This window comes from Wyeomyia smithii, chromosome 3, assembly GCF_029784165.1.
Source record: "Wyeomyia smithii strain HCP4-BCI-WySm-NY-G18 chromosome 3, ASM2978416v1, whole genome shotgun sequence".
Lineage (NCBI taxonomy): Eukaryota > Metazoa > Arthropoda > Insecta > Diptera > Culicidae > Wyeomyia > Wyeomyia smithii.
In genome coordinates this window covers 201,523,964-201,543,981 of record NC_073696.1, presented here as the reverse complement: position 1 = coordinate 201,543,981, position 20,018 = coordinate 201,523,964, and the positions used below count along the sequence as shown (strand labels likewise).

At 39.8% G+C, this 20,018-nt stretch overlaps 1 protein-coding gene across 8 annotated transcripts in view; it reads right to left on the bottom strand.

The window, feature by feature from the left end:
* LOC129730045 (tropomyosin-2) overlaps nucleotides 1-19,514 on the bottom strand; it is a 131,985-nt gene extending 112,471 nt beyond the window's left edge. For 3 of the 8 annotated variants that reach the window (XM_055689048.1, XM_055689044.1, XM_055689058.1), the window contains exons 1-2: nucleotides 19,356-19,514; nucleotides 1,161-1,523 (exon numbers count right to left, since the gene is read on the bottom strand). In XM_055689048.1, the coding sequence (XP_055545023.1) occupies nucleotides 1,161-1,400 (240 nt within the window). In that variant the 5' untranslated portion in view covers nucleotides 1,401-1,523; nucleotides 19,356-19,514. The other 5 variants (XM_055689057.1, XM_055689056.1, XM_055689046.1 and 2 more) reach the window with 5 other exon arrangements.
* Nucleotides 19,515-20,018: the final 504 nt, after the last annotated feature.

The window sequence follows — 20,018 nt, the reverse complement described above, 5'->3', positions numbered from 1 at the left end:
AACAACACATAGGGGATCATTCATTACACGATGTTTCACGAGCGATTTCACTATCAGAAATAAACACATGGTGTTTTACTCATTTCCATTTTCACTTTGTAAACTTCAAATTGTACATTTTGTTTGCTTTAGAATACTTTTTATTTGATGATAAATTTTGCCAAAATCCGCCGCAAATTTTGTGAAACAGTGTTGCCAAAAAGTGCATTTTAACTGTTATTCATAAGGTTTGATAAAATAATTTTTACATCAACATTTTCCAGGTTCTTAAAAAAAAACACGAATTACTCCACCTAGCGGTGAGACCTAACCTTTCTCGTTCGCACTTTATTATTTGTTGAGACAGGTTTGCCAAAAAAAAACCTCAAATTTTCGAAAAAAATAACATTTTTATAATTTTTACATACTCAAAGTTGAGTATGTCGAAATTTATGTTGCAAATCATTTTTTCTGCCAACACTGCCAGTGTACCGTTGTAGATTCTACCTATGCCTATAGATTATTGACCTGGATTTTTTTTGTTTGATCCAGCTGAGTGTATAAACTCGTTACGACAGGTTATTTCTGATGGGAATACTACTGGCGCTGGTACATTGGTAATGTTGGCAGGAAACAAGATTTTCTGCATTTAAATCGACTTTGAACAGCTATAGCTCTTCTTAGGGACATCCTAGCTCTTCAGTAACTTCTGCAAAGTTGTTAGGCATCTAAAATACTATACTTTTACATAATGTAGTGTATTATTAGATCATTATTGAGCTCTCTAGAAGGGTAAATGCAAAAAGTAGGTTTTCCCATATAAATTTTCATACAAATTTGAAATACAATGCGCCAAGCGGAGACAAAACCAATCGACTTCTGGTAAGTTTAGGGGCCCCAAAAGGAACCAAAAAAACTTGGTTCTGGAAAATCGATCACTTTTCCCCACTCTAATAAATACCGTGCTCATACTACCAGAAAAACTTCTTCCGCATGGGAATCGGTTAAGTTCAATATTTTTTATGCAAAAATTTGCAATAAAATTGGGTCACTAGTTTTGTATGTCAAAATGTACTTGAAAGTATGAATTCACTTTTCAAGTGACTTTTTCTTTTCTTTTTCAACTGTTAACATAATATGGCGACCGTAGAATATCGAAAAAATCAAAATATTTTACTTACGTTCTGTAGATTCTTCTCCTTCTCCTCCAGCTTGACGTTGACGGCCATCAGTGCCTCCTGCGTCTGATCCAGATCATTTTCAATGGCCTGGATCTTCTTTTGCAGCTGGCGGGCCTCTTCTTCTGCCTTTTCCGCGCGCAAGTTAGCATCGCGGGCCTGCTGTTCGCAGAGAAGGGCGCGATCTAACGCGTTATCCTTCTCCAGCTTCATCGCCTGCATCTTCTTCTTAATGGCATCCATTGTGGCTGTGGATTTGAGCTTCGCTCTTCACTACACTAGAGAAATAACACTAGAACGAACCGCCGAAAACGGAGTGGGCTAATCTTGTATCAACACTGGAAACACCGCGAAAGCGCACGTGACCTGTTGGTGGGGTAAAAGAAAAAAAGAGAAAGCTATTATTTGTAATCATAACCCAATTTTTCTAGCATATCTAGACAATAAGTGACATCCGAGGACATTATTCTACCCATACCAATTGCAACTGCATAGCAACGTATCGCTGAACGAGGACCACCCAAAATCTGAACATTTACTTTCACCCAACTGATTCCGGGTTTTAATACGGCAAGTTCAGACCTCGAAATTTCGGCGCATAAGTGCAAAAATTAAGACGTTGTCAGTCGCTTCTCTCTTCGTGCAAACCAAAAGCTTACTCAGCTTTAACCATGCCAAATTAAATCAAGCCACTGAGCGAAAGAGCGACTCTGATTGTACGGAAAAGCAAAACAATAAATTTACACCGCAGCCCCTCAACGAGCGTCACCCTTAAGGCCGAAGCTCAAGCTCGGTACTCGGGACGGGATCTGCTTGAACACTTCAAGAGGCCAGCACGCGCGTACCAGCCGCAGCAACGAAGGCGACCTTGGCGGATGGCCATTTTTGGTCATCGTCGAGAGCATGAATTTCAATTTGATTACCTTATTATGTCAGAGCCCGAGGGGCAAGTCTTGAGCATGGCTGCACGTACCGGTCCCGGTACCTGCATGTTTTGCTGCGTCGCGAAAGTACATATGTGCTGCGTGGTTCTGCGCTCCGTATGGACGAGCGATGGACAAAAGTGTTCATCATGAAAGAGCTTCCCATAGTAGTGGAAACTCTTTAGTAGACAAATGAGGAGTGAGCCATTTGTTATGAAAATAAGGTATGATCAATTTTTTAATAATTCTATTAAGAGATGTGAAAATTTAATAATTAATGCTAAATTAGTATCCGAAAAAAAGAATCTGCTAACAGATAAAAAAATCTGCTAGCAAGATCCCGAAAACTGTTTTTATGACGAAAACTAAATCTTTGTGTGCACTTGAACTATTCACGAGTTCTATTATTTGCAAGCGCATATGGATTAACTAAAAGTAACTAACTCACTGAAATCTGAGAGAGAACTGCCAAATCCATACACGAGATTGCGCGAAATCTCTCAATTAGTTCTGTCAAACCACTCAACATTGTCGTTGACTAACACCAAAACGAGCACGACATTCATCATGTCACCACGAGCATTATCTTTATGCAAATCTCCCATCAAATCGAACATCATGTTTACCAGCAATCATTGACGTTTATCGACACAGCTTCAGCCCCTGCAATGTCAGCCCGAACTAACCGCTTCGGCTGCAAAAGGAAAGCAAGCAAAAAAAAACCGGTAGCCGTCTTACCACAACGAAACTCGAGTGCACCCTAATGACTTCAAAGTCAGTGTCAATAGCTTGTTGTTGTACCTAATGAGCGCCGCAGCTCCTTTCTTTACGCAACACGCGATCCGAGTACTTTACTTGCAGTAAACTAATTGTTGCCAGTAAGGATGGCTCGTCACAATATTACACTCAGATTAAACTAATCTATCGAGCAAAAGTGATATCCACTATTTCTGTGAAATATTCACTCCCCCCAAACTTCAGGCAATAAAAAACTAGAACACCGCCAAGCAGACAAGTCGGAATCGTAACGTATTCGATCGCGACTCCAGCCGGCCCCAATCTATCACCGGCCTAATCTGATCCGAAGGATGCCTTTGCGGTTGGAGCAAATGTACGTACGGTAGATTTATTAGTTATTGCCCGTATAAGTACCGGTTTTGTTTTATTGTGAACTTGCATCTGCCTTATATGGGTAAATCGGGGTGCACTTGTGCACCTAGTTCTCACCACAAGTTCACCTGTTTCGGTTTCGGTTTCCACCCCCTGCCGACAGAAACTTCTTCAGTGGCGACAAGTTGTAGCCGTTGTTGTTGTGGTTGCTCCACATCGAGAGCGATTGGTGTGACTTATGAATGTCCATGCCGTGGCGCCTTGTTTCGATGAAACGGTTTGTTTTTTGACTCAGACCGCGGTCAGTTCATACGATTTCATTTTAGTAGATCAAAAAAACTTGATAAAATTCCAGAAACAAAAGCACCAACTAACTGACAGGACGTGACATTTTTTTTCGCGTCCCCACGGAGTAATGGTTGGTCGTCCTTGAGCTGTTTTCGGTGCCTTTGCTAGGAGCTGGCCAGCTCAGCATCGTTACGATGACGCATTGGATGGCCTTCGAGGTTCACATTTTTGTGGACCAGTTTTGGTCCTTGATCGGGATGGGAGCGGCTCGCAAAGGCGCCGCATTGCTGACAAATTACCGGGCGAATAAATTGCGCTCTTGACAGGCACAATGCAAAGAAAGAGAGAGACGAATAATGTATATACTTGATTGCGACGGAGTACTCTTGAATATTGCGCCAGATCACAGTGAAAGGTTAATTCGCTGTTTTGTTTTTTGTATACAGGTCCCAGCGTTACACTTAGCCACTGTGCCATATACTGGGAGGATCACTCCGAAGGTTTACGAACAGTTGCACGTGAGGATAATTATCAAAATAAAGCACAAAACACTCGAAAACTTGCGATGGAAAGGCTAACTTGTTGTTATTGTTCAGAAAACCACTTGATAATCAAAATTAAAATTAAAAATTAATTCTTGGACACTTCCTCTCAAATCTTCACTAATCCAGAAACTGTAAGTGGTGAATTTCATTCAGTAAGGCAAATGTAGGTGAAAAAATAGCGTAAGGTGAGTGCTGGATTTGTAAAGACAATTACAAACCAAACAGAACTAAGCTTTATCTAACATTCGAAAACGAACCGTGTTGTTCGAACCACTTTTGCTTCTTCAGCACCTTTACAGGGTGCTCAGTAAGTTCGAATACACTCTAAAATGTGTCAAAGGAATGGAGATACTAGATATTCTCTCCTGAATAAATTTTTATTGAAGCAGTAAGTCTATTGAGAACCTTTGCGAGAGGGTGGGAGCACACCCCCTTTGTGCTGTATAACGAGCTTGAGACATATTTCAAAAAATAAAAAAAGCGCGCGACACGCACCTGGTCCATAGGGATCTTGTCCTAGATCTTGGAAATAAGCTTTTTCAATTGGTCCATAGTGCTCACTTTATGTTTGCTCTGCTGGACCAGCATAAATGTCCAGGGAATAGAAGTCCTGGGACAGGCGGGGAATCTAGCGTAGTTGGTAACATCTCCGCCAATCACGCTAATGGTCTGGGTTCAAAAGCCAACACCGACATAGGTGTCGATTGTTGTGGAGTGGCGTGACCCACTCACAACCAGGCTGAGGAAAAAGACTGGAGAGAAACATTATACTGACTACTTTTCTCTCTTTTCACTTTAACAGCCTCGTGAATAAGCTATTCACATACAGCTACAACAGCTTACACGAGGCAACTGTGTTGCACACAACAGCTTATTCTTGCGCATGTATTTTGTTCGTTCGGACATGACAACCTAGTTTGCTCATTTTGAGGATGTCCTGTTTGCTTGGATTGCGCTGTTGACAGCCTGCTGATCTCTACGGCTGTCATCGACTCGAACTTTTTCGTTTCTTCTCTTTCAAAGGCCATTGGCATATTGAACACAAAGCAAACCGTTTCATATGTTTCCATTGTTGTTGATATGATTCCATTGTACGTAAGAAAAAACGTGCTTCGCCTCATCTCACTTTCATTCTTTCATCGGCCTTACTCTCGTGAATCATAATCACCTGACACCCCGCTCGGATTCGTGCCGGAGGATGTCGAAAATTATAGGCTGTCATTTGCGACAGCTTGGAAGAACCAACAGACATAAGGAGATAACAGCAGGTTTGGCATTGCATTTGTGTGCTATCGTTATGTCGGATTATGTACCGAATGTACGGGGAGCAAGGAGAGCTATGCAAAGCAATAACAGCCGATTTAGTTGGAAACTTGTTGTCATAGATATGCAGTCTTTTTCAGAGGCTTGCTTACAACCAACCCAACTGGTCTAGATTAAACTCTAGCCGAAACCGGAAGATTTTTTGAGGCGAAACATCTCTGGGATCACGCCTTCCATCGCAGTCAAATTCTCCCGAAACTATGCTCGGACGATATTCGGCGTGTGGACCGGTGCGCTGTCTTATTGAAGAACATAATTAACACATTTTCTCTCGATAAACACCAGTGGGAACTTCCCACGAATGGATTCGTCCCCAAACTCCCAATGACGCGGCGCTCTGGAACGGGGGGATACTGGCCAACGTCAACGCCCATATCTGATGATGTTGGACCTTGTGCGGTTGTTGTAGGACAAAGAGTTACTTATCAGAAAACACGAACTTCTGCCCTACATGCCATTACTACGACGTCGCGGCACTCTTTCATCGTGCACTGTAAACAAACAACAAATTATCCTATATGTTGGGCTAAAGCTGACACCAATACCAATACAGTAAGGTCGTTTTTTACGCGAGTTGCTTTCCTCCATTACTCAAAAACGGAACAAGATATCGACCTCATTTCAATCACGTTTTCTGTTTTAGGCCACGAGTGATCATATATCAGTTTTCAAAAAAATTCACAATTTTTGATGAAAATACTCAAAATTTAAAACATTGAATTTTGGTCTCTAGGTTGGCCACTATGATATTCAAACGAGGTTTTAACGTTTGAGGACGGTTTTCTTTGTTATATTTGCAACTCAAAAAAACTTTTTTACGCTGGCCCATACAAATTACAGAATGCACATGGTGCGCACCTAAACAAAGATGAAAGGTTGTATTTGAACTTATTGAACACCCTGTATATTGCTGATTGATTTTGATTGTCATCACTTCCTACTGCCGCTGAAAAAGTTTGGTGAGAGATCACAGATCATTGCACACGAAAAATAACCTCACTTTTCTGACACTTCCCACGGGTTTGTTTACAAGGTGTTAGATTTTTTTTTCCATTGACTGTTTAGTGATAAGAGTGAAAATAAATTATACGAGTACACAAAAGATGGGAAAACTCTCCGCCTATGCGAATTCGTTACTGTAATCTTTTGGTTTTTTTTTCGCAATTTCTAACAAGACACTTCCGCATTTTTATACAAGCTGAAAATTTTACTATGTAAACAAACCCGCGACAACTGTCCAATCTCTTTCTTTTTCTTTTTTGTGACGTCATCGAGCAATGATCTATTGCACGGTGTCGTCACAAAAAAGAAGAAGAAGGAGATTTGACAGTGGTCGCGGGTTTGTTTGCAGGGACTTATAAAATCTGCGGCTTGAGTGAAAATGCGGAAGTGTGTTGTTAAAAATTCCGTTTCTAAGAATAAAACATAAGATTACAATTATTTTAACTTTCCATCCAATTTCCACAACCGGTACCTAAACAATCTGAGTGCTAAACGGAAAAAACTTTGGTTTAATGCCCTCCAGTTGGAGGAAAACTTTCGGTGGAGGTGTAAATATGTTTGTTCTCTACATTTTGACTCCGGTGAGTGCTTCTCCAGTTTCCGGGGGGACTTGATTGACCAAATAGTCCACAATTTGGCCTGCGGTCACCGAAGATGGGATGTCGTCTGAATTGTGGTATGCTTCATACCGGTTTACGTACCCGATCGACCGAATTTTTTCAGCATAGCGCTTTTTACTGCCTGCTTGTAACGAATTCGCATAGGTGGAGAGTAGGAAAAAAATCTAACACATTGTAAGCAAACCCGTGGAAAATGTCAAAAAATGAGGCTATTTCTCGCCAAACATGTAAAAAGGGCCCATGTGCCATATGTAAACACGCCAAATTTTCTCGTTTTTTGATCAATACAAGCGAAAACTGCTCTTACCAATAAGATTTATTGATAAAAGAATTTACTCTTAATCAAACAATCTTATTTGTACGAGTAGATTAAGCTTGTATTCATTGAAAAACGTGAAATTGTGGCTTGTTTACATATGGCACTTGGGCCCTTTTCACATGTTCAGCGAGATTTTTTGTGTGCAATGATCTACACGGAAAACAAAATCTACCCAACCAGAGCGTACAAACTACTTGAAATGATGTAAACCTTATACAACTTACGTGCTGGGTAGTTTTGCAATGCTATCGCTGAGTCATTTTAACTTGATTTATTTTAAACATGCTTTTACTTAATGATGATGTATTGACAATAAGTCAACATTGAGTATTTTGAACCCAATATTGGATGAAAAATCAAACTGGTTGAAAATTCTTAACCCGCGTGATGAAATTGATTTCACGAAAGTGACAGAGATTTCTTTGATATTGGTGGTTTTGGTTTTAAATTGGTGATGTTAAGTGAAGAACGTGCTTTTGTGCTTCTGTTTTTAAATAATAGCCGCCAATTAAAAAGAAGATTAAAATTGCATTGTGAGAATGGAGCTAGGAACGGAGGCACTTAAAGGGGATATTAATGAAGCAAGTTTCACCAAATTAGAAGGTACATGAGTAGGCTTTGAGATAGATTTTATAGATTTTTTTCAATGATACGCTTTTTTAAACTAATTTTAATTCAATTGAATGAAACTAACTGAAATCTACCCAAGGCATAGCTTAAAAGATTGAACTTAACGTTGGGTATTCTTGACGTATTATTACTCTTAGTACTATATACCTTCTATTGAAATAATCTACAACTACTCAAAACTGGCTTCCTGCACGGAACGACGCCGTTGAGTGAAACCGACATGAAAATGGATACTTTTCGTTTTCCGTGTATAATACTTAGCAGTGCTGCTAGAACGGGGGTTGGAAAACTCAATCTCCGTGAAACGTCAAAATATTATTCAACAGTTTTGCAAAAGGGTTTTTTTAATAGGGGGGGGGAATGTTTGTAATGATTTATTTATGTTTTGCAAAAGGTTATTTTATGTCAAAAGAAATACATATTTTGCGGTTTTCGTTATCAATTTAAACAGCAGAACTATTGATTTTTTTTCTGAAAATTCAACAACCGTATCTAATTGTAATACACCCCTGCCGATGAGAAATCATGACACTAGGATGCTAGGTTATTTTTCCAAATGTCTTCACATAGGATACATCTGGAAAATAGGAACAGAGGCACTGAGTGGCAGAAACGACTGGTATTATGGGAAAAGCGAGGCAGCGGTGAAAGAGCGAGGCCGGACCTAGATAAATTACTTGAGGGTAAGAACGAGAGAGAACCTGGCAAGTACACACGGGCATGAAACGACATGACTACGATCCTGAGACGTAAAAAGCGCCAGTAGGAGGATCGTGATCATGAAGAGCTAGAAGAGCTATTCTCTGCTTATGATAAGCGAAAGTTCTACGGAAAGATTAACCAATCCCGTAAAGGCTATGTGCCGCAACCGACTTTTGCAAGGATGTGAAAGGTAATCGCATCACGAACGATAGCAAGGTGGTCGACAGCACAGAGTTATTTTCCAAGATCTGGAAAGAGGAAAAAACTACCAGTGGATAGAGCGAATAGTCTGCCCCATCTATAAGAAGGGTGACGAGCTGGAGTGCTGTAACTATCGTGGCGTTACGTTCATCAACGCTGCTTATAAAATACTCTCCCAAGTTCTATTCTAACGTCTAACTCCTTCAACCAGGAGATTCGTAGGGCAGTACGAGGCGAGTTTCATGGGAGCCCGCGCAACCACGGACCAGATATTTTCAACCCGATAGATTCTGCAAAAATGTTGTAAATACAACGTGTCCACGCATCACATTTCTATCGACTTCAAGGCAGCCTATGATACAGTTGATCGAGAACAGCTATGGCAGATCATGCAGGAGAACGAGGATATTTTCCCGAATAAACTGATGCGGCTGATCAAGGCTACCATGAATCGTTTGATGTGTTACGTACGTGTTTCTAGGATACTCTCGAGTTATGCTAAGGATTGAGACAAGGTGATTGACTTTCCTGTTTGCTTTTAATCATCGCACTCGAGAGTGTTGTGCGAAGACCGTACGTGGTTCAGCTTGAAGGCTTCGCTGATGAATTCGACATCATAGCACGAAGCTTTGCGACGATGGAGGAAAACTACACAAGACTAAAAGCGGAAGCTAATCGTAGCGGACTACTGATCGATGCGTCAAAATCAAAGTATATGAAGGGAAGAGGCTTCAAAGAGAACAGTGTTAGCCTCTCACCTCGGATCATCGTAGACGGCGATGAGCTTGAGGTGCTAGACGAGTTCGTGTACTTAGGATCGCTGGTGACCGCTGACAACAATACCAGCAAGGAAATCCGAAGACGCATTGAAGCGGGAAGTCGTGCCTACTTTGCACTTCGTAAGACGCTGAGGTCCAATCGAGTGCGCCGCCGTATGAAACTGAAGCTGTAAAAAGCACTAGTTAATCCGGTGGTCCTCTATGGGCTAGAAACGACAACACTGCTCTCAGAGGACCTCAGAACCCTTAGAGTTTTCGAACGGTAAGTGCTGTGAACCATCTACGATGGTGTACAGACTGGAGACGGTGAAAGGCTTAGACGCATGAACCATGAGCTGCACGCGCTGCTAGAAGAGACCCCCATTACACATCTAGTTAAAGTTATCAGATTGTGATTGGCCGGACACGTCGCAAGTATGTCGGACGACAACCCGGGTAGAATGATTCTGGTTAGTCAGTCAGTTGATCAGATTGAAAATGGCCTACAAGTGATGAGACGCCTGGGGGCGTGGCGCCATACAACCCAGAGCCGAGCGGAATAGAGAAGACATATTGATACAGCACGAGCCACCCCGACTCTAACCTGCTAGGTAAGTTAAGGTTACTGAACGGTCTATCATTTATTAGTGTAAGAAAAAGCAGGTATTTTTTCAAATAAAAACTCTCTATTTAATTAAAAAAAAAAGTATTCAATTTAATGCTCACAAACAAAACTGATTCTAACACTATCAATCATCGAACATAGAAAATGCATAAAGTGAAATAAAATGTGGTATCAGCATAAACATAACATATCAAAAAAAAAACAAGAATTTTCAATGAATTCAGATCATACTACTTTTTTTCAGAGAAATCTCGATTGAATTTTAAGCACAATAAAAATATATATAGTTGCGTAAATTCGTAAGAAAGCGTAATTGATTCAGGCTAGGCGTTTAATCTAAAGTTTGTCTTCTGGCCAATAAAAAGGGTAACTATTTTAATCGACCTTTTTTGATCTGGCTGAGGCTTTCCACAGATCTTTCTATTGAATAACGGGTGTCATTTTGTGCTATTAGTCTTTTATTTTGAATTGCAACTCATTTTTGAAAAAGGTTTATGCATATATTTAGAAGCAGAGTGATTTGTTTCTTTGGCAAAATGTAAATAATTTTTTACCTTCGACCAGAGATGCCAGATGTTTTTGAAAAATGTCTGCAACTGCTCGAAAAACCGGAAAAAACTGCTTGAAATCCGAAAAAATCTATCCGTGGTTCGAAAAAATTTTTGATAAAATCTGCGCAAATATATGAAGACTCTGACGAAAATCTGCAGAAACTATGGAAAATTTGCAAATATCTGCAAATCAATAAAAATTTGCGATTACGGTAATACCCATATTGTATATTTTTTTTTAAATTTTTAGCTGTTTTGCAGGAACCGCAGTTTTGAACTACACATCTCGAAGTTCAAAACTGCGTCTGGATTGGATTTCAGACCTCTAGGTATGATCCCGGCTTTTAGCCGACCTACCTGGAGTCAGTCAGTACCTGTTTTACAAACACTGGTACCACATTGTGGCAGAATTCCCAACTGAACAATTTGCCAACCAGAAGCCATTGGCCTCCTTAACATCTTTTCTGAAGACGGCAACTTTCTAAAAGGTCGGATTCATTAGATAAGCTGAGGTCAAAACATTCAAAATTACGCACACACTAGCGCTGCACTGTGGCTGAATTTCGAAACATAGCCATCGACCACAAGCTTTTGACCTCCTAAACAGCTTTGTTGCAGACTACAACTCTCTAAATTATGGAAATCAAGAGATATAGTAACATTAATCTACCCATTTCAGGTGATGCCAAACTTTTAGGAGTGCTGCAATATTTAGTGAACTAATGGCGGTATTGTATATAAATGTCAATATTTGTATGTTATTTTTCCACTATAGTTGTGGAATGAATTAAAAAGAAACCGTCATCTTCCTGAATTCTGAAACTGGAGATCGAAAGTTAATGTTTAGAGACCAGAACACGGTCTCTAAATCCAAGATGGCGACTTACGGTTCGTTGTACCCTGTTTGAAATTACAGAAAACCGTTCAGAAACCACTATATTGGTATTAACGGAAAAAGAATTACGTTTAGAAACTGGGAATTAGAGTCGAACATCATTTTGAAATTCGAGATGGCGTCTTTTGGTTTTTAACATCTCTGGAAATTGATTAAGTACCCTGCAATTTCCAAATACAGATAGCGAATGCCAGTTCCCTCAAAGCAGGGTAAAGGTGAGAACAATGTTTAAATATCCGTCAATATCAGTGTTTTCGGAAGCAGGATCACGCATAGAAACCGAAAACCGATGTCGTACAACATTTTGAAGTTCAACTAGGCAACCCCCGCTTATGGGAGTTCTGTGAAAATCCATCATGTATCCCCCAACAAGGGTATTTTCGGAATCGAAATGACTACTGGTGATCAAATACACTAAAGTCGCTTTTTACGCGGGGGATACGTGCCGCGTAAAAAGAAACCGCGTAAATTCCGGAATCCGCGTAAAAAAAGCCGCGTAAAAAAAACGCGTAAAAAAAACCGCGTAAAAAGCGACCTTAGTGTACTGATGTCCGATGCTATTTTGGATTCCAAGATGGCGACTTGCATTTTTTTGGCAATTATGGTTGTTTTTCTACATTGGAAGTGATGGAGCCCCTTCTCTCAAACTCATGTCGGGAGTTAATGAAAAGTTAAAGTTTTACTACTCTCATGAACAAACAGTTCAATAAGGGAAGACCTTCAATGATAGAAAAGAAAATCGAGTGGTTGTATAGTGGCTGATCGGTTATTAACTGATTTGCTATTTTGACCGGCTTTGAATATTCAATATTGACCTGATACTACAGCTTCTTGAAGAAAAAAGCACACGTAGAGACATTAATCGGTTTGATCGAATTGAGGATAAAGAGTACGAAGCGTTCCTTGCTTTAATATTCCTCTCGAATGAACATCACTCGGAGACTTTGATTCGAAATCAACGTTTCGAATACGTTCACGAGCGACACACAATCAACTGGGTGGAATTAGCGACGTACTTCTACGCTTTATAATTCGTCTAAAAGTATTGTTTCTGATAAACCATAAAAACGTACATCAAATCAGGGTTCTGGTTCTCTATCCAGTTCTATTGATATAGATGCTGTTCAAGGAGTACTGATTGACTGATAGCTGAACGAACACTTTTCGAATAAAACTATTCAATGAAATTACCCGTAATAAAACAACGAATTCACTTTTGAATGATATCCATAATATTCTAAGCGCATTCTGAGAAAAAAAAAACAACTTCTTCAGCCTCAACTTTTTTTTCGTTTACGCATAGGTCCGCCTTTTTTCCAAACACCGTTCGTTTCGTCACAAGCTGCCAAGGCGAATGGACAAACAAAACAATAAACCCATAACAATTTGACACAGCAAACGCATTGTAGGTCCCAAATTGTCGAGTCCAGTGGCACTCGATTGGCCTGTCATCAGCCACTGGCTAGCCTTTGGTTCAGACTAGCAAGCGCTAGCATTTTGTTGGAAGTTGCTTGAATCAGCGCAAAAAAAAAACTTTCCGCGAAAGTACGCGTCTCATTTGCATTCAATATGTGTACTTTTGCGCGCTCAATTTGGTTCTCGTTTTTATGCTGTTTTTTTGTGCTCGTTGGATTGCAATACAATTTTCCTCCAGAACATGAACGTACGCTGACGATGGTTTCCGATTACTTGGAAGGCAAATCACATATAATGCGTTTGCACTCTGCGAAGGGGGCCTCGCGATACGCTCCAAATAAGGAATGAGCATTTTTCCAACTGGATATAAATACATCATCCTCGCGTGAGCAACGACCAGCAACCGGGCATCATCTTCGCCGTTTGGAGGTCATGAACAGACGACGCGGTGTTTATGGTGCGATGTTTTGCACATTTGAATGTACACTACAGTTTCGTGGTTCGGATGGCTGCTGACAGGATCGTGACAAAATGATAAATTCATTCGATATTTTTCAATTCCGTGCTGGTTTGAATGGCTCGCATCATAAGCCGAAGCCGACTTACTTGACGGATCTGTGCCAAACAACGCGGAATAGGGCGGGTACTACATTGTCACTCAAGAATTGGAAACCTATACAGTATCATGTTCCAATCAAGGATGTCTCGGTCGAAACGGAGAAGATAACTCAATGAGCCTCTTCGAGTCAACGAAAAAAATTGTCTACTGGTTTCAACATTTATTTGTGCAGACAAATGACATCGTGAGCGAACCGGAACTAACCCCAGCCCAGCAAACACATAACACCTTTGTAAATAAGGCTAGTCTGAGTGACTGGCGAAGGCTCGTGTCCCAAAAATGGTAATACGGGTCAGCTGTGATGATGAGAAAAGCAAACTTAACCCTTGGTTTTGACTAATTTGATTTGTGGTTTTTGGGTAGTGTGGACGTGCCACGGTCCAAACTATTTATGAGTTAATCAATCAAAAAATCTAAAAGGAATTCTTATCTCTGCGTTAAGAGATGCATTTTTGCGTTAAAATCAGTTTTTGACTCAATTACTTCAATTTGAGTACTGAAAAGTATCCAAAAACACAACTCAGTTTAAAAAAAAAACACCTAATTTAAATACACAAAAATAGGAAAAAAAAAATGGTACGTTGCGAATATTAATTCATTCTCCTATTTTTCTTCATCATTCCGATAATTTGACTCTCTCGAATCCAACAAACATGTTCTTCCAGAACAATGAACATGTTGGTTGGGAAATATTTGCGATTCCTTTTGCTCATAGAATATAGTTCACACCAATAAAAACAAGAAAGAACAAAAAAGCTTATGTGTGTACTAGCTGTACCAGAAACCTTTTATAATAAAATTTCCGAATTATTCAAATTTGAAACATTTTTGATGAGAAAATTTATCCCAAACCTGGCTACTTCAAACTTTGTTTTCAATTTGCTCGCATATCATAATCCACAGACATTGAAATTGGTGGACGTTTTTCAAGTCTGAATCAAACTTTATCCAAAATATAAAAAAAAACTTGCGACTTTTTTTGAAAATCTTTAAATTATTTGAGTTGAAGCTTCTGTTTTCTCGACATTACCCCAAAAAAATCAAAAATTTTGTTCTTATCCTGAACGACCCTCTAAAGATTAATAACAAAGTGATTGTAAAAAAACTTAGATTGTGTATTTTTACAATGATGTCAACATTTGTATTGCTAAAACTAATAAACCCTAGGGCAAAAGTGAACTTTAAAAATCATCCAATTTGCTAAACACGCTCAAAAATCAAGTAATATAACAACCTTACGAAAGCACGCATGGTAAATATCGAGCAAAATAATCTCAATACTTTCTGGTTGCCAGAATTGTTCAAATTCAATATCATTTAAAGTGCTGCCATGTTTGCTTCTTGTTCGTCTGTATCTAACATCGTCTGTCTTCTACATAAATGAAACGAATTGGTGGACGATTGAGAGACTTTAAAATTTCTTTCGATATCATACGCAAAAGTTTAATGGTGCGAAATCACATCAATATTCAGCGCAAGTTTTGATACCTAATCAAAATGAAGCCTGGATAACAAATGTGTGTTGGCCATAACCAATTGATGTTCTAACGTATTTTTAATTCATTAAAGCAAAGCCTTGGTGTTACATTCCGATTCGGAACTCGACCTTCTATTTACTATACACAGACTTCGCAGCCAACTATTGAGTGTACAAGACAATTGCGGGGCTAGCGCTACGACTCTACTGACACTAACAGTCTCTCCCGAGCCGAGACTCGAACTTACGACAACTGGCTTGTTAGGCCAGCATCGTACCTTGAGACCAGCTGGGAGGTTATTTTTAATTTATTAGAGGGCTTAAAATCATTACGGTTAAGCAGTATCAACCGATGGTGGTATAATCACAGACAAACAGACGTACCACGAAATTAATTTTCGTGGATAAAAATAACGGCCAATTCAAATGAGTTCCAGTTACGCGGAATATTTCCGCTGCAGCAGTGGTGGCACTGATTAGCATTTTCCATTTGAGAGTTGTCGCGTGCCGTGGTGCCAGAAACAACAGAAAGGTTGAAAGTTTATCTTTTCCTGAATATGTTCAGTAGATGATTCTACGAAGCTTTATTCATATGCATGCGGTGTCATGTTACTGATACCAGCGTAACTAAACTTAAAGACATCAATAAATGCTAGTGTGTTTGTTTCGGTTGCAAACGATGTTATAAGGGATGTGCGAGCGGCACACGAGCCGTTGATACGAGCCCCAAAACTGATTGTTCGCTCAAAACTGAAGTGGTGTAAGAAAAGAATAATAAAAAGCAAGTTGACACGTTTTGTTTTAGTTTTTCTGTGACTGTCTCACAATTTGGGACAGAGTTACCAATCTCTTTTTGGAATAGGTGTCGCTCACATCCATTTGACTTACTAAATTTTTGTCAACTGCTACAGGAAGGATTCTGAAACAACAGGTTTTCATCTCATGTTGAGTATCGTGAGGTACCTAAACACTTTTAACATTTTAACACATTTTTTTTTTGTGAAGCGTAACAGTGACACCTGGGGCTGAAAATTTGGGTGTCCAGTTTTTCCAGTTTTTTTCAAAATTGTTTCAGTTTTCTCTAGTGTTCTGTTCGTCACCACATTTTTGAACTCATTCCCCATACACGCATGGTCTTTTCAGTATTTTGTGCATTCATGCCCCTCGATTGTTAGATTTTAATCAAAATCCACTCAATTTCGAGTACGCCAGTGACTGTAATCTCCATCAGTAAAAATTTTTCTTTCGGCCTTTTTAGTTGCATGCAATAATACAGTGCAGCATTTTTGAACCGAACACCAAACAAATTTCTGTAAAAGCTTCAAATTTATATATCTACTTTTCCTCAGATTTTTCATTTTGAACTCTTCCAGCTTTTTTTAAAAAAAGTTTGGCATCGCTGCTTCTACGTCATCGTCACAGCCGATATAGATACACGCTGTGAGGGTTGTACTGTTTATTTAGTAGGACAAGGTCGGAGATTTTTTTTTATGAGCTGTTGAAATTGGACGAAACCATCACTGCGAAACGGTAGCGATTTAAATTTATAGAATTTATAGAAGCCAAGTACGGCTCGAAAAACGGGCACAATACGAGTAAAGGTATGAAAAAGTGATTCTACTGCATGACTACGCTTGGTCCCATACTGCCTAGGTCGTTAAAACCTAAATAGAAACGATGAAATAAGAAGCACTTCTTTACCCCCCATACTCCTCAGATTTTACGCCTTTCAATTGAACCAGAAATCATTTCGATCTCACATAGTCTGCCTGATCAGCAGTTTTGCTCATATGAAGAAATGGGAAATAGCTTGATTGATACGTCTTGTTATCATATTTGTTCCAAAGATCAAGGTCCTTTATATCAACGGTCTAATGACAAAGTGACAGATAAACGATGAATATCGAAATGCATTAAAATATTACTACAAACATAAAGGCCATTTCCGAACTGACAGGTGTCTTGAAACCTACCGATGTTGAAATTTCAATTAGTTTTAAAACTATTATCTAAATATTTTTGTGAAAATAAAGGTGCCTCAAGGTTGAAATCGTGTTTGTTCTGTCTTCCCATGTTTTTTTTTCTAGCTTATCTACAAAACTATCCCAGATGGAAGAGCTGTACAAAAGGAGGTCTGTCACTGTTTTCAAAATTGTTATCTTGAGGCATTGAGTATATACGTCATTTATTGACTAAACTTGTTTATATTGATAAAAACAAAAACAACAACTTTCTGACATAAAGGTCAAACGTTAATTCGGTAAATGAAAGTAAGAATTGTTTACTCAATTTTTGTGCAGCTTACATGACAGTAAGGTGGAAAATAGTAAAAAATGTCAACTGAAACTTTTACGTATTCATTTCTTGTGAATTTTTTTAAGCGCTGTGATCTTGTCAACCGCGGTAGTCATTGCAACGAGTTAGGACCATCTCTAAAGGTGTCATTTTTATAGACTGTCAAAGCATTTGTGAAGTGTATTTTTTTAATATTATACTACGAACTAATGCAAAAGGTGTCCATAGTTTACTAAGTTTAGAGAAGTTCAAACAAAAGTTGTAACTTTTTTGTTGGCTAGTCACAAAAAAAATCTAATATTTTATTGTCGACAATCGTGTAAGTAATTGAACATTCTTTTTTCTCGCTAAAAAATGTATGGTGCAATTCATTTTGATTGTTGGCACATGCGTCGCTGAGAGTGTTCATAAACACTGAACAAAAATTTCATGAAGCTTAAATGGGAAAAAATCGAAATTAAGTCTTCAAAGATATTACACAAAAAATCTTAACTGTTTACAGAATTACATTTTGAAACATTTTAATATCTTCACAATACAACAGGTGCACTATGTAGCACACGACGTGCGATCGAAAAAAAATCTTTACTATCCGGTTGCTTCCAGAACGACAAACGAGATGGCGTTTATCAATGGCAATGAGCGACGGATATAAAAAACAATCGACCATTCGTTAAATGTCATACGCACGAACGGCTGAATCCCAATGACCATGTCCCACAGATTTACCCCACTCAAACTGTACGGCGCCACCCGCCTTACGAGCATGTCTCGGCGCATGCTGAATACGAGCAGCTTCACGAGCAGTGCGCACCAGCTCCACAGAGCAGACGGTGTGGTATTTATCGGTTGTTTTCCACCCAGCGCGCACGTAAATCGAGAGTTTTTCCGGCGCAAACGCAGTAGAAATACCTCTCGAATTTTATCATTTGGTGAAATGCCAAAAATAGAATTCATTTACGGTCAGTAGTCAACAGGTAGCGCTTGCAAATGGCAAACCATTGTGTGATGAGTATTAGGAGACAGTCATGTAGGAGTCTTCGCAATGAACACTTACACAACCGAAATGATGCAACCGATCAGGTTGCATCTGCTATCCTGCGAAACACAAACAACTGTATTTAAATTCATAAGCGACCTGAAGGGGCTGTGGATTAAACAATCGTGCGGCACCGACTAAGAACAGCTTGAACGAGCTGTGAACTAAAAATAGCACAGTAAATTTTGCTTCGGCCCATTTAAGTGTGAAAAACTCTGACCAGACACTTTTTGTACATTTCAAGCACGAACCGACTAAGATGTGAGTACATACAGGGAGACGAATGTGAAAAGCAACGTTTTAAAATAGATCCATAAGTTCGAACTCGATCGTGATTAACAGCGCTATTTGCATTTCCGATGCAAATAAAAATATTTCTTTAAAAAATCACAGTGGTCGGGAAGCAAGTTGATGATTCATAGCTATTCCATCAGTTTGTAAATTCAGCAGTTATTTCCTCGCCAGCGATAGCTGTTGTGTTAGTAATTTGCAATTGATACCAATCTTCGGAGCATCCTTTATCGATCCTCTCCGTCGAGCCCTCCACTAGTAGGAGAGTGTCTGACACTATCAGCTGATTGTCTTCCGTGTTCTGGTAGGCATTACAAGACTTCACCGATAGCACGTCACACACTCATACCCGTGTCCTCCTCCGTCACTTATCACCGCTAGCTTTAGGCACAAAATCGCATACGCAAACGGCACTTTTAAGGACTTTGCTGGACGGAATTCCCTTCACAATGCTGAATCTTCAATTTATTTAACCCTCTTTTCGTCCAGCAAAAATCCCTTGCAGAAAACCAAAAAACCTCGCCTGTCTCGTTTTTCTAGCAAATCTTCGAGCAGCGCGACTTACTTACACTTGAATCCGCGAGTTTAACAGTTTAAAGGCGAACTGAGAAACGTTCGCAAGCGTTTTTTGATAGCGGCGCACTGTTTCGCGCGAGCCGGGACCGCACCAGCACCAACACCAGACAACGAGCGTCCGTGTCCTCACCGTTCACAGAGAAAGCCGCGCGAGCACACCAACACACCGGTGCATGGTGAACCCGAATGCGCCCCACCGCCATAGAACGCAACGGACCAAACGGATCGGCTCGTGTCCCCACCATCAGATTTTCCGAGTCGAGGAAAAACCCCACCACTCGCACCACTGCAGATGATGCTGAGATATGTTTATTACGGATGCTGCGGCGGGCGGTAAACGCGCGCAACATGTTCGGTCTGATGATGATCGGCTGTGCGCTATCGATAGACGTTGGCGAGTGCAAAGTAAGGCAAGATTTGACATCCCAAAAATTTTCACCTCACCCATTGTGACGTCACCGATTTTTGGCACCAATTCAGTGTGTAATAGTAAAGCAATTTCTACTAGTCGTAAACGTCTGAACAGTCTTTGAAGTTGCAATGCCCATTGTGAATCATGTTTAACATTGCCTGTCGATAAACCTTGTACGGTTTGCGGAACGTAAAATATCGAACATAATATTGTTTTATTTTCTTTCTATTTTTACGACGATGCT